General features: G+C 34.5%; 1 protein-coding gene across 1 annotated transcript in view; it reads right to left on the bottom strand.

Moving 5' to 3' along the window:
* CPNE8 (copine 8) overlaps positions 1-16750 on the bottom strand; it is a 227106-nt gene that overhangs the window by 112829 nt on the left and 97527 nt on the right. The window contains exons 7-8 of the mRNA XM_049625275.1: positions 8182-8245; positions 1212-1315 (exon numbers count right to left, since the gene is read on the bottom strand). Coding sequence (XP_049481232.1) covers positions 1212-1315; positions 8182-8245 — 168 coding nt within the window. The remainder of the gene's footprint in view (positions 1-1211; positions 1316-8181; positions 8246-16750) is intronic.

Here is a 16750-nt window from a genome sequence, read left to right on the forward strand (position 1 = left end):
TACCACCAAGATAGAAGTGAAGTACGAAAAACGTGATAATATGACACCCTAACAGCATCGCCAACAGTTGCTCATTTGTATCCACAAAAATCTCACAACGAGCAAAGCATCATTTGATATTGCTCAGTAGCAATATTTTAAGTAGCAAATATTCTATTTTTATGTAACATTTTATATACTTGTTTTAGAACATTAACATGGGTAATTTCATTTGTAAGTGTAGCAGTAGTCACGGGTTTTTATCTTTCTGTTCCCTTCATTTTTAATCTGTGAAATAATATTTTCCCTTTAGCTAATACTTTGCACGCAGTTCAGGAAAACAAAAAAAGGAACACTATACAATAAGATTAATAATAACAATAACAGCTAACATTTATGTTTTATGTATTAAGCAAGCTTCCATTGTTTTGTGTAGTAACTCACTCAGTACTGTCAACAACCCTGTGAAGCAGCTGTGATTCTTAGCCCATTTTACAGATGAGGAAACTGAGTTGCATATGGGTTAAAAACCTTGCCTATGGTCTCATAGCTATTAAGTAGCAAAGCCATGATTTAAACTTGGGCAATAGAACCTTAGCCCATAATTTTACCACTAAACTTGCCCACAGATACTGACAGTACAATATGAATCACAACAGAAAAAATAAGATATATTTAATGATAGAATCATACATATTAAATCATATTTTGCAACCCATGGATAAATTTTCAAGCCATGTAGAAACCAATCTAATCATGACTGCCATAAGAATTCAAACTACAAAAATGTAATGACAAATGTTATTGCATGTTAGGTAAATATTATTGGGAAAAAAATCCCAAACCCTGCAGTGTAAAAAGCAACCCATAAAATCCAAATCCTTCTCAAAAAAGATGGTTTTTCAATTTTATAACCCAAAACCTTAGTTTTAGCATTTTAGATTTCCACAAAAATATAACTCTTTCATACTATTAAGGCAATATTATAAGTGTAGGGAAAGTACAGGAGAAATGTTTCTTTGAAGCTGAAAAATCATTCATTTTAAACATCACACAAAACATATAAAATGCTTGTAAAATTACACATTGTTATTGAGATGCAAAAATCAAATCAATTTTTAAAATACCAAAATATGTTACTGTTTATCAATTTACTGAGCTTCTCTGAGAAAAAATAATCATTCAAATATCATTCTTACTATAGAGTCAAAAAGCATAAAAGATAAATCTACCTGCCATCTTCATTACTTCGATAAAATACAAGAAAAGGGTCTGACTTTCCAAAAAAGTCCTTCTTGTCCAATTTGTTTGCACAAAATTGCATCAGAACAGCATCCTACAAACAAAATTAATAAAATATCTCAAAACCTGGGTTATAAATAACTAGAAACTGCAGATCACAAGTAAGACTTGACAAGAAAATGAATTTACCATTTTAATGCAAATGGCCAAGTGTGCAAGAATCCCGGACAACATAAATTACTTTTCAAAGGATTGTGAGACTAAAAAACTGACTCTGCAAGTTTTTGTTCTAGTCAGAGAACTAATACTTTTTTATAACTTCTAACATTTCTCCCTGGAAAAGTGATATTAAGTATGACTCTAGATATTCAATATTATAATACAAGATCTCCATTCACACCTTCAGTTATTCAAGTACACATTTTTAGAACATAACTTTTTTAATTTCTCAGGAAATAATTACTTATCATCTACTGCATATCTGCCATGGATTAGGTGTTAAGATATTTTAGATCACTAAATGAGGTACAAGACAGATCCAGACTGACCACATAGTTGTCTATCTAGGGGGAAAAAGGGTTCCTTTTTAATTATACGTAAGTGTATTACAATGTCTTAATAATAATTCCTATTATATTGGGCTTCAAGAAAAGTAAAGCACTTTCATGTTTCTCTGTAGTTTAATTACACACTTGTATGTTAATTATTAAGCCAAACCAGTAGTTGTTATCAATGTATATATTTAAGCACTCATAAGCTACATGGTTTAGCTTAAAAGTAAACAAGCTGGAGTATCATACATTAAGGAAGTTAAACATTGTTCAATTATGTAGGAGAAGTACCTTTGAAAGGTAGAAATCAATAATTTAAAAATAAAAATCAGTATTTTGATTTGGTTTTTTAACTGAAAAGAGATGCTAACAATTTTGAAAAGACATAGAGTGTCAAAGTAATTCAGATTCAACCAAGAGGTTGCAGTTTTAAATACTATTTGGTATTAACTATGACTACAAAGGCACACTCTTATTCACCACTTTTTTATTTTGCAGAGTCCAGCAATTATTTATTAAAATCTACATAGGGGTGTCTAGGTGGCTCAGTCAGTCAAGCTTCCAACTCTTGATTTCACCTCTGGTCATGTTCTCAAGGTTGTGAGATACGGCACTAAGTTGGGCTCCATGCTGGATGCGGAGCTGGCTTAGGATTCTCTCTCTCCCTCTCCTTGTACCCTTCCCCTGCTCACTCTCCCTCAAAAAAATAAAAAAGAAATAAACATCCACCTAAAATTCCCATTACTTCAGCATTTAAAGGCACACTATACAAGAGATGATGCTATGTCTCTTTTTCATTCATTCATTCATTCATTCATTCATTCACCTAGCAAACACTTCTCAAGTACTCAGACTAGAATCCGGGAACAGAGAGATGAATAAGACATATTTCTGCTCTTTTAGAAGTTTATAGCTCTAGATTTCTGGTCTTCAAAGCATTGGTATAGTGTCATTTTACTTTGGAATTTAGCACCGATGCAGTAACTTCTGCCAGAGGAACACTCGTAACAGAGGAACACTCATAGCAGAGGTCACTGCTGAACAGGCATAATAACCAATATGTATTTTAAAGAAAATTAAAAGAACAAAGGCAAGAATATGGGCACCACTAACACTTCAAACCTCTCAGCCATGATCACCTTTCAAATCTGAGGTTGAAAGAGCAAAAAACTCTTTACTATTCTTTAAGGAAGCAGTGAGAAAACCATCTTGATGATCTCTAGTTTTCTAGGAACAAGGGACAGGATATTGTTCTTGCTACAGGAAAAAAAAATACACACACACACACACACACACACACACACACACACATTCTTTCAAAGTGCCTGGACCAAAACATAAACCACCAAAAAAAAATTCTTATATACTCAAAATGCATAATAGATTAGTGAAATGTACATACTTCAAATTGCGAATAAATCTTCACAGAGATTAAATATTAATGAAACAACTTTTCATCACTGGTAAATGTAATATCAAGTTGTAGTTTTTCAAATTATATTCCTTAAGATTTGCAAAAAAAATAATTGATTAAAAAACACTGGGGTGCCTGGATGGCTCAGTTGGTTAACCATCCAACTTCGGCTCAGGTCATGATCTCCCAGTTCGTGAATTCAAGACCCGGATTGGGTTCTCAGCTGTCAGCACAAAGCCGGCTTCAGATCCTCTGTCCCCCAATCTCTCTGCCCCTCTCCCATTTGCATGCACATGTATACTCTCTTCTCAAAAATAAATAAACATTTAAAAAAGAAACCTTAAAAAATAAAATAAAAAATAAAGATTGTTTTCAGTGTACTAAATTGTATAAACTTGGGGGAAATATGTTTTGCAATTACCCAAGTTAGTAATTTAGCAGGGATTCCATCTGCATCTAGCACAAAAGAAAACTAATTTCTGGGAGGAAAAGACAAGCATTTACTTATTTTTAGAAATATATAAGCATCGTTGCAAAGTTGTGTTTTTTTTTTTTTTTCAACATTTTTTTTTTTTTTTTTGGGACAGAGAGAGACAGAGCATGAACGGGGGAGGGGCAGAGAGAGAGGGAGACACAGAATCGGAAACAGGCTCCAGGCTCCGAGCCATCAGCCCAGAGCCTGACGAGGGGCTCGAACTCACGGACCGCGAGATCGTGACCTGGCTGAAGTTGGACGCTTAACCGACTGCGCCACCCAGGCGCCCCAACAAAGTTGTGTTTTTTAAATCTCTTGTGCTTTATGCCACCTGAGAGAATTTTAAGGTTTGTCTTCAATGCTTCACTCCAGTAAAATAAGCTTCCTGTGGAAGAAATCCACTCGAATATGCCACAGGCACTTTTAACTCATTCAAATCTAACTTGCTCCTTCTGCAATCTTCCCAGCTCAATTAGTGGTTAGTCATCCACTCAGAGTGCTCAAGGAAGCTGCCCTTGACTCCTTCCTTTTCCTGACCCTTTATCCAAACCATCAAGTCACACCATTCCACCTCTAAAAGATTTCTCAAATCTTCAGTCTGGCTACACTGGCCTCCCCTTAGTCTGAGCCAATCTCCTCTTGCCTGGGACATGAACAGTGGCATTTATTTCTTTCTCCCCCTCCTACTCTTGCAACTTTCCAACCCATGTTCCATTCAGTAGACGCCATGGTGTTCCCCAAACATAAAAGAAATAATATTGTTCATAGTTTAAAATGCTTCAAGGCTTTCTCTTGTATTGAAGATAAACACAGAAATTTAACATGGTCTACAAAGCCCAGCCCTAAATGGGCTCTGAGCAGCCTTTTCCACCTTCATCCCCCAAAGTTTTGTCTCCATCATCTCCCACTCCTAGCCCTTTGCCACCACACACCTGACACACTTCCTTCCCTCCTCACAATTTTATGCAAGTTGTGCGTTTCAGTGGAATTCTTTCATTTAACTGGCAAACCATTCCTTAGGGTTAAGCTTAAATGTCATTTTCTCAAAGAAGCCTGCAGTGATCCCCACTCCAATATAAATTAGATTCTCCATTGTACTCTCTCACATTGGATCACTTGTATACATCATGACATATTTACCTGCATAGTCATCTGACTGTCTGTCTTTCCCACAAACTACTTGTTCATTAAAGACAAGGACAGGGGTTGTTTGTTGTTGTTTTTTCTCACCATTGTGCTCTAAGCATCCATTCCAGAGACTAGCATATTGTGTGTTTTGTAAATATTGTGGAATCAATCAATTAACCAGAATGAAAAACATTATTTGTGGATAATTTCAAGCTACTTTTAAAGCACTGAGTGAACAACTCTATCAAATTATGCAAATTGATGCAAAATCGCATTATTTCTGGAGCACCTGGGTGGCTCAGTCAGTTGAGCATCTAATTCTTGATTTCGGCTCAGGTCATGATCTCTCAGTTTGTGAAATCGAACCCCTCATCGGGCTCTGCACTGACAGTGAGGAGTCTGCTTGGGATTCTCTCTCTCCGTCTCTTTCTGACCCTCTCCAGCTCTCTCTTTCTCTCTCTCAAAATATATTAAAAAATAATTATAATTTAAAAAATTGCATTAATTCTTATGCTGGCATTTGATAGATATATTACAAAAGTTGCATTTTGAAATAATGTAATACTAGGTTGAGATAATTAAAATTATCACACTAAGGGGCGTCTGGATGGCTCAGTTGGGTAAGCATATGACTCTTAATTTAGGCTCAGGTTATGTTCTCATGGTCCATGAAATCGAGCCCTGCACTGGGCTCTGAGCTGATAGTGCGGAGCCTGCTTGGGATTCTGTCTCCCTCTCTCTCTGCTCCTCCCCCACTTGCACTGTCTCTCTCTCCCTCAAAATAAATAAATAAATTAAAAAAAAAATACCACAGTAAAAATAAAAATTTGTACAAATTTATAATTTACACATTGTTCAAATGCTGCCCCTTTTTTATTCTGCCAAGTAACTATCTGGGGAAGATATCAAGACATCTAGCATTTTACAAATGCAGAAATTAAAGCTCCAAGAACTAAACTCGCCCAACTGAATATTGAAAGAGGCAAGACTGAAATCTAGGGGCCCTGATTCCAAAGTTATGCCCAAGTAAATAACTAACAATGTGTTTTAAAGAAAAAAAAAACACCAATTTGTAGGATGTCAAATGTGAAATAGTTATTTCATTCAAATTTCTGTGATAATGCTTGGTATTTTCAAGGTACCCTTAAATGTACGTTTAACAGGCACTGTCTCTTCTGAAGTAACTATGAACGTTGTTTTGAATATATTTGCTTCTTCTACTATATGAGCATAGTAATATTATTTCAAGGTTTATACACCTCAATGATGCTGATTATCAATAAGGCTGTAGGTAAGACTGAGAACACACCATACGTAAGTCAAGTTAAATCTAGATTCTAAGCAATGTTTTTAAAATATTAGATCTATAATTGTTAAGTATAATAAATATGTGTTTACTTATTGGAAGATAATTCCAGATATTCTAAAGGCTTTAGTAGCAGAAAGAGTGGTAAATGCCTCTAGATGACTAAGTAACAGATTCTACTTCATTTGCATGTAAGCTTTCCTGTTCCTTTCTGCTCTTCCAAGGAAAACAATAGAATTTAAAGTGGAAGGTATTTAAGATGCAACCTGGCCATACTCAATCTATGCCCTTGGTATATTGGTTCTATTTTGAAATAGAACTAATAATCATGTGTTCACTGGCATAACACTAAATCACCTTAACACCAAGATTTTGGCAAAATAGCATGTTAATGTCAACACAAAGAACATGTATCGTATTGACCTTGAACTTCACTTTCTCTTTCTTCCCTCACTGTACAAAATACATATATACACGTATATAAATTTAGAGACAAGAAGTATAAATGATCATTAGATGATATAATTTTAAGAAATCATTGTGTCATTTTAACAAAGAATAAGATGGTAAGTAATATTTCTGCAATTAAAGTGTTATACTTTTTGTGATGCATTTTTAGTATACATAAAATGTTTTCATGTATGTTATACTTTCAGATTTAATGTCACGATAGTCAATTATGAGAGCTGGGAGAATTTTTAAAAATATTCTAGTGACTTGGTTCACATCTGGCTTCCCCCCCACTTGCAAATATGGAAAATAAATCAGAAGAGTCAAGTGATTTCATAAGATAAAACACAAATCCAGAACTCAACTTAGTTTGGTCTTTAACAGCATTGTACTGGGCATTTAGGCTCTGGGCATTTTAGACATGAAAAACAGATCTAAGCAGTCAGATATACCCCAAAAAGAGTGAAGGAAGAAGAGGAGGGTCTCACTTTAAATGCACTTTAACTACTTAAATTCTAATATTTCTTGTTTAATCAGCTCCACAACACTATTACTAACCTTCCCTTTTGTTATCTCACTGGCCACTCCCCACCCCACCAAAATTTCAGTTTCCATCATTTGCTGGCAGGATTCTGACCATATTGTCTTAGAAATATATTATGCATATAAAGCCATAGTAATTATCTTTAAAGACAACCTCTAGAGATTAAAGTTACATAATCAGATAATAATTACACACTCAGATAATAAATAGTAGTTCTCTCTATGAAAACTGCAGCCAGTCTAAGCATTAAGTTTTTAGTATTCTTTGGGAACTTCTGTTCCTAAAATTATGAAGCAAAAGTTGAAAATAAAAAACCCCAGAGGTTTAATCCAGGACAATCTTCTTTCTTCCCCTCCCAGAAACAACAATTCCCAGGGATCCTCTGGGCCACATTAAATAGTCAATATTGACTTCAGATTCAGAGAGCTATCATTAGTTCCAGTGTGGAGTGTCAAAGACATCACCTCATTTCTTGATGACAGTAAAATCACTGAACATGAGTCAATGGCTATATCAGCAAATCACAACTAAAAATAGCAGTTTTCTAAAAATACTGACTGTGCAGTCTATATCATCATATTCCTAGTTGGAATAGTAGCTGGTCCTTTCTTCAAACGTGAGCTTCCCAAGCTAACAAAAGATGGGAGCTTATATAAATTCTAAATTAATTCAATTAGAATTATGGACAAACAAGTATGTTATGCAAAAGGACTAAAGGCAAACGAATAGAAACACTCCTTGAAAATCACACAGAAGGCTTTAAAATTTTTACAAGGACTGAACTGATTGGTACAACTGATAATTTCTAATAGTAATGCCCCTCCCCCATTAATGACACTGACATTAGGTTTTATTTTAATAATTTCTATTTCTTAAAAGACTGTTACAATAACTGATATCCTTTTTGGACTATAAATGTAGTCTCTCTGGTTAAAGTGCTAAGTATCTAAAATGATGTCTTACAGACCACAGAATTATATAACATAGTCTAAATTATAAAATTACTCAAGAATTAATCATTTAAGTATAGTTTCAAAAATATTTTTCAGAAGTATAGGAAATATTTTTTAAACCAAAGAAATATTTACTTACCCTGCAACAGTTTAATTCCTCTGCTGTAAGTATAATTGTACCACATTTCTTCCCTGGAATTCCTCTAAAACAACAAAAATATATTTATATAGATTAATAATTTATGTTAATTTTATATCATAAACTAATATTATGTTTTATTTTTATGGAACCAAATAAAGAGCATCCTACTAAGAAATGAGCTCTTTCTTAACAAAATGTAGTCCTAGTTTCCACCTTGAGTTTATCCTATATATCCACATTTCCTAATGAAGCTAAACATATCAGACATCTGCCCAAGAATCATCAACAGTTTCATATTGTCTACCATACGTAATATATAACATAATATCTATAATGTAATAAAACTTCCTCCCATGGGTTCTAAAATTTCTACTATGTGATTAAAACCTATTCCTCACCTTGGTTTTCAATATTTCTTTCCCCTTTCATCAACATAGTTATTTCTTGGTGTTCATTTCCTCTTTATGGCCATTCCCATGCCCTGATACACCTCATCATGCTAACTGCTTCCTATTTCACCTCAAACCTTCCATATCCCTAGAAGAAGTTCCATTTGTCCCAGGAAACTTCATCCCGTCGACCTCACACAAAGTTCGGCCTTCTCCACAATCCCATGGCACTTGAAGTAACACAAGTTTAGCATTTAATTATTCCTAACTTGTTACCATCACATATTTTTCCCTGTCTTTTCTCAAGTAGATTATCACATCCATAAGAGTAAAGTTCATGACATAGACCTCTTGTGAAGCGATAGAGTTAAATGTCTACACATAGCAGGTGCTCCATATACACTGAAAATATGTAATACATAAGCAAAATTAAGCAAAGTCAAACTCGCACACATTTTTCTTTGTACATGTATCTGGTATATTTATGCTCACATAGATTCCAGCTGACACAAAAGTGCACTAGGAAAATGCAAGGTGTGTGTATGGTTCCCTGCGTTACATGAGGGAATACAGAGACAAGTCCATAAGAATCCCCCAAAGAGTAACCCTAATGCTCTCATAGTATACTTCATGGTTCTTTTGTCCCATCACAAATCATAGTTCAGACTCTTCTGTTATTCCTGGGACCTACAAGTTGTGGAATTGCAGCCCAACAAGGGTGTCTGTCCTCAAGAATATAATTCATATCTGATAATCTATATCAGCATGGATGCAACAAATACATAATCCCCTGTTCTCCATGTGTAAAGGGACTTGGCTCTTAGCCTAACTGGGAAGAAGGCAAAATAAATAAATAAATAAATAAAAAGGCTGAGTTGTAAATTTAACAGTGTAAATTATACATATTCTAAAACTCCTCTATCCTTTCTTCCTTTCTACTGTAATATTTTCCTCTGGAGAGTACCACTTGGTTTTGAACTAAAAATGTCATCTCATAGCTTGTGCAGTAAACCGCCTATCACATTTTGTTTTCTTTATATCTTTCCTCCCCATTAGGTTAACTACATGTCAGGATCTTCCATTTTCTCCAAGTCTTTATGACTAAAAGATCAATTAATTTATTCTTGCACATCTTTCCTTGGAATATTACATACATCTTTTTTAGCATCCTTCCAGCAACCTTAATCGGTTAATTTTTGTAATCTAGCTGTACCTTTTTTCCTCCTATCTGTCAATTTCCAGGTTTACATTTTACATGTTATGACAAACTAAACACCCTGACTGAACATGTACCTGAAAAGACTGTAAAATGCTGAATAAAATTTGCCACAAAGTCTTTATAAATGCTCTAGTAACCTGGCAAAAACAGTAAGGACCAATCAGAGCCTGAAGAAGAAAAACCAGAAAGACAAGCAGAGGTGACCCTGTAGAGCTTGATCTTGGGCTTCTTTTTCATGACGCCTTAGGACATAAAAATAAGAGACCAAAAAAAGCGGGGGAGGGAAAGACTCACAAGGTGGAGAATTCAATAAATGACTAATACCAACATAGAGCTTGGATCACAATTACTACACTGCCTGATTGTAGCATGAATTAGATACAAACATTCACTTGGGAGAGACCTAAAAAGTAAATCCCTGCCTTAAAACCTGATGACGAATAAAAGAGAAAAAAAAAAAGTCTCCTAATCATTCATACCTCAAACAGTCTTGTTAGTTTTTCACTACCTGGTAGTTATAAAAAACTCTAACCAAGAATTCTGTTTGGTTGAAGTGATCATAGGTAACTGGTAAATGGAAAACATCTCTGCAGAGTTTGCCTTCTAACTACATCTCGAAAGATTCTCACATTAAAATTTTTTAAATACATATGAGTTCATTTCAAAGTATCGCAAAAAAACTAAAGGAAAACTGTACCATGTATTAGGGTCTCTAGAAACAACAGGCTACAGCATCAAATACAGACTTAGAATACTGGAAATATTATGAATAATTTACAAAATGTAAGCGTGTATAATACACCTAAAATTTAAAGAAAGATATGGAAATATGAGTAACTAGCAAAGGATAATAAAAATACTTGAGAATATTTGGAGAAAAAATAAGGAACTTCTGGAAATAATAGAAAAAGAAAACTCAGTGAACGGATTTAACCACAGATTAGACACAGCGGAAGAATTAGTGAACTGAAAGACAGATGTAAAATAATTATCCACAATGCAGTACAGAGAGGCAGACTATACTGGAAACTATTATAAAGAGGTTTACAGACATGGAGAACCAGATAAAAGTTTTAATATACATATCATCAGAGGTTCAGAAGGAGAAGAAGGAATAGAGAAGATGTAATATTTGATGAGAGAATGGCTGGGAAACTCCAAGAAGTGATGTAAAAAATCAATTTCCAGACTCAAAAGGCTGAACGAATCCCAAGCAGCATAAATAAAAGTAAATTTATACCTATACACATAAGAGGACCATAGCAAAAGAGCAGAGATGAAGGGCACATGTTCAAATGAGCCAGAGAGAAAAGACAGATTGCCTACAGGGACGGGAATTTCAGAAAGAACACTGAAGGTGAGAGACAAGTGAAAATGTCTTCAGTGTTTGAAAAAAGTAACTATCCCCCTAGGAATGTATACAGTGCACATCCCTTTTAAGAACAAGCATGACCCACAAATAATTTTAAACAAGTAAGCACTGAGGATTTATAGCCAAAGATCCTTGCTTGAGGCCTTTCTAAAGGACTTCAAACTACAGGAGAATGATCACAGATGGGAAGTCTGCAATGAGAGAAGAAACAATAAAGGAAGTGGTAAAATACAAATAAATCTTAATAAATATTGAATATAAGACAAGAATCAAAATGTTAAAAACTACATAACAATACAAATGATAGGATTAATTAGGAGAGTGAGAATTTAAGTTAAATCTTCTGATGTTCTTTGTTCAAGAAGAAAGGACAAGATGCTTTGAAGTGAATAGAATTTGATAAATTAAGCATGTATGTTTACTTTTTTTTAATGTTTTTATTTATTTTTGAGACAGAGACAGAGCATGAGCAGGGGAGGGGCAGAGAGAGGGGGAGACACAGAATCCGAAGCAGGCTCCAGGCTCTGAGCTGTCAGCACAGAGCCCAACGTGGGGCTCGAACTCACGGAGTGTGAGATCATGACCTGAGCCAAAGTCGGACGCTCAACCGACTGAGCCACCCAGGCACCCCTAAGCATATGTTTTAAAACTTCTACAAAACTACAGTCTTTAAAGGACTTTATAACCTAAAGTTTAGAATAGGAAAATTGTAAACTAGTGTTTTAAAAATACAACCGACTCAAAAGAAACTAAAGAAACAAAGGGTAGAGCAGATAGAAAGCAGTAAGAAAGTAATGGAAATAAATCCAGGGCAACAGTCACTAAGCCATTTGATAATGAAACAAATGGTCCAGATTAAAATCATATTGTCACTTTGTATAAAAAACATAAAATTCAGGGGCACCTGGGTGGCTCAGTCGGTTAAATGACCGACTTCGGTTCAGGTCATGATCTCACTGCTCATGAGTTCCAGCCCCACATCGGGTGCTGTGCTGACAGCTCACAGCCTGGAGCCTGCTTCAGATTCTGTGTCTCCCTCTCTCTCTCTGCCCCTCCCCTGCTTGTGCTCTGTCTCTCTCAAAAATAAACAAACATTAAAATTTTTAATTTTATTTTTTATTTTTTAAAATTTACATGCAAATTAGTTAGCATATAGTGTAACAATGATTTCAGGAGTAGATTCCTTAATGCCCCTTACCCATTTAGCCCATCCCTCACTCCCACAGTAACCCTTAGTTTGTTCTCCATATTTATGAGTCTCTTCTGTCTTGTCCCCCTCCATTTTTATATTATTTTTGTTTCCCTTCCCTTATGTTCATCTGTTTTGTCTCTTAAAGTCCTCATATGAGTGAAGTCATATGGTTTTTGTCTTTCTCTGACTAATTTCATTAGGCATAATACCCTCCAGTTCCATCCACATAGTTGCAAATGGCAAGATTTCATTCTTTTTGATTGCCGAGTAATACTCCATTATATATATATATATATACCACATTTTCTTTGTCCATTCATCCATCTATGAACATTTGGGCTCTTTCAATACTTTGGCTATAGTTGATAGTGCTGCTGTAAACATGGGGGGTGCATGTGTCCCTCTCAAACAGCAAACCTGTACATCGTGGATAAATGCCTAGTAGTGCACAAACATTAATTTTTTTTAAAAAAACTTAAAAAACATAAAATTCATCTATAAGCTATTTACTACAGATATCAAAATTTAAGAATTTAGAAAGTTCAAAAGAACAGAATGTAAAGATATGCTTAGGCGAAAAAAAACCAAACCCAATGAAAATCAGTGGACCTACATTAATACTAAACATATAGATTTTAAATTTTAAAATATTGCTACAAATAGTTCTTATGTAATTAACAAAAGTTTCAATTAATTAGAAAGATATAAAAATCTCAATACTTTATGCATCTAACAGTATAGCTCCAAAACATATGAAAAACTCATCATACTATACAAGAGTATGTGTACCTTACAGTGACCATTTTAATCTGGCAAACATGACTTTGCCCAGTGATTACAGTTAACATCACCAGCAATAAGTCATGTTGATATCATGTACTGCTGATATGATCTAACGAGGGTACCTCACCTTTGTGAACTTCCCCTCCAAACCTACAACGAGAAAAATGTTAGACAATCCCAAATTGAGGGGCATTCTACAAAATATCTGCTAATACTCCTCAAAACTGTCAAGGGCATCAAAACATGGAAAGAGTAAGAAATTGTCACAAAACAGAAGATACTGGGAGACAGGATAACTAAATGCAATGTGGTATCCTAACCTGAACTGTAAAACAGAAAAAAGGACATTAGCTGAAAAAGGACATTAATGGAAGAAACAAGTGTGAAATTCAAATAAAGTCTGGAGTTAGTTAACTGTCATGTATCAATGTTGGTTTACTAGTTATGACAAATGTCCATTGGTAATTAAGATGTTAGTGTTAGGAGAAACTGGGTGAAGAATGTATAAGAACTCCTTGTACTGTCTTTGTAACTTTTCTATAAATCTACAGCTATTTTAAAATAAAAAGATTAAAAACAATGTGACGAAAGAAAAGACAGGTTGAGGAACTATTCCAGGTTGAAAGAGACTAAAATCAGGACAACTAAATACAATGTATGATTCTTGACTAAATTTTAGACTGGGGAAAAATCGCTTTAATGGATATTACTGGGATAATTGTTGAAATTTTAATATGGAGTATGGATTACATATCATTGTATCACTGTGAAATTTCCTGATTTTGATCATCAACTCCCTATTAAGAAATACACACTCAAGAATTTTAAGAAAGGGGGCACAGTGTCTCCAACAATGCCTCCAACTTACTACTAGAACTAGAATATCAAAGAGGGGGATAAGAAGAAAGAAGGTGGAGGAGAAAATGATAAAAGCACTTCGGACAAAGTTAATGTCGGTTATTCTGGGTAAAGGGCATCCAGAAGTTTCTGGTACTATTCTAGTCAATTTTCTGTATAACTGAAATTATATCAAAATAGAAAGTTATTCAAAAAGTCTATTTTAAAAAGTTTCCCATACTACTATTCTTCTATTATATTTTACAACACATAATAATAATAATAATAATAATAATAGTAATAATAATAGAACTCATCCCCAAGACAGCTGAAGAGACATGTCAAGAGAATTATTAAAGATGAAATAATCCTTTCCAAAATTGACATATGACACATAAATGGTCTCTTGAGAGACTGGGTGGTTTGTTTTTGTTTAGTTTGATTTTGCTTTTTGTTGATTGTTGCCATCAGGGTTGTTTGTTTGTTTGTTTTAGTTTTCTAACTGTAACATTTTTCCATATCTCTTACTACTTCTCCATTACCTCTAGCAGGTATGCCTTAGTTCATACCTTTACTCTTTTGCTTGGATTACTGTAGTTTTAATGTTCCTAACTGGTCTCAGGCTGGTACTCCTTTAATGTATCCTCTCCATGGATGTCAGATTGATTTGATCATGAATTCTAACCATGAAGCCTTCCATCTTCCAGTGGCTCTACATAGATCCTACAATAATTCCAAACTGATTAATTAGGACATAATATCCTTCATAAAATACATCCACTGTAAAATATCTAATTTCATCTTTTCTGCCATTTTTGAACAGAGCCATGCTTTTTGTTCCTTGAATCCATAACAGATGTCTCCTTCCCCCCTGCTTCACCCAGAATACTCATCCTACCAACCACTCAAGGCCCCTTTTTCATTTCGGTGATTTCCACTCATTCTCAAAATTTTGCTTTAATTTATGAAACATTTACTAAAATTGACCACACACTATGTCATAGAATATTTACTAAACTATATCACATTTATTGACCAAAAAAATTTGAGTTAGAAATTAATGACAAATGCAATTTTTAAGACATTTCTGAAAACTCATTATTAAAAGAAGGAATAGCAGACAGGAAAGAATACTCAGAATTGCACAATAACAAAAATAAGACCTGTGAGATTCTACTAGTTTAGTATTTTGCATGCAAAAAAATAAACAAAATAGTATTAAACAAAAATGCAGCAGTGTATTAATAAAAGATAATACAATACCAACACATAATAGTAAGAAAGTTTAACACTCCACTTTTCAATAATAGATAGGACAACTGGACCAATGTTTAGTAAAGAAATAGAGGACGTGGACAACATCACAGACCAACTGGACCTAATGGACATAAAGATCACACTCATAAAGATCACACTCCAACACAACAGAACATACTTCTTCTCAAGTTCACATGGAATATTCTCCAGAAGAGACTATATATTAGGTACAGAACAAGTCTTAACAAATTCAAGCAGCTTGAAATTATACAAAGTATGCTTTCCAATGACAAAGGAATGAAGTTAGAAATCAATAGTGGAAGGAAAATTGGAAACTACACAAATATGTAGAAATAAAACAACACATTCTTAAACACCAATGGTTCAGAGAGAAAGTTACAAAGGAAATCAGAAAATACCTTGGGGGCACCTGGGTGGCTCAGTTGGTTAAGCATCCGACTTGGCTCAGGTCATGATCTCACAATTTGTGGGTTTGAGGTCTGCATCAGGCTCTATGCTGACAGCTCAGAGCCTGGAGCCTGCTTCAGATTCTGTGTCTCCCCCTCTGTGTGCCCCTCCCCCACTCACACTCTGTCTCTCAAAAATAAATAAACATTAAAGAAAAAAAATTTTAAAGAGAAAATATCTTGAAACAATGAAAATAAAAATACAACAAACTAAAATAAAATATATGGGATGCAATGAAAGAAGTGCCAAGAGGGAAGTTTATAACTGTAAATGCATATATTAAAAAAAAAAAAAAGACTACAAATCAGGGCTGCATGCATGTCTCAGTCGGTTAAGCATCCAACTCTTGATTTCAGCTCACATCATCTCATGGTTGTGAGATTGAACCCTGCATCAGTCTCCATGCTGTGCATGGAGCCTGCTTGAGATTCTCTCTCTCCCTCTGTCCCTCCCCTGCTCTTGCTCTCTCTCAAAAAAAATTTTTTTAATAAAATAAATTTTTACAAAGACTACAAATGAACAACCGAGCTTTATACCTCAAAGAACTAGAAAAACAAAACAAAGTAATCTCAAAACTGGCAGAAGTAAGGAAATATAAAGATTAGATCAGAGATTTAAAAATGGATGATAGAAAAACAACACACACACACAAATAAAACTAAAAGTTGTGTTTTTGTAAAGTTCAACAAAATTGACAAACCTTTAGATGGACTAAGAAAAAGAGAGACAATACTAAAATAAAAAAAAATGGAAGAGGGAACATTACAACCAATACCACAGATATAAAAAGGATTATGAGAGAATATCATGAACAATTACAGACCAGCATATTGGATAACATAGAAGAAATGGATAAATTCCAAGAAGCACAGAATCTAACAATTGTATCATGAAGAAATAGGAAATATGAACAGATAAGTAACTAGTAGGGGGACTGAATCAGTAATCAAACACCTATTAACAAAGAAAAGTCCAGGATAAAATGGCTTCACTAGAGAATTTTCCCAAACACTTAAAGAATTGACATCAATTTTCCTAAAATTCTTCCA

This window comes from Panthera uncia, chromosome B4 (genome assembly GCF_023721935.1).
Source record: "Panthera uncia isolate 11264 chromosome B4, Puncia_PCG_1.0, whole genome shotgun sequence".
NCBI lineage: Eukaryota > Metazoa > Chordata > Mammalia > Carnivora > Felidae > Panthera > Panthera uncia.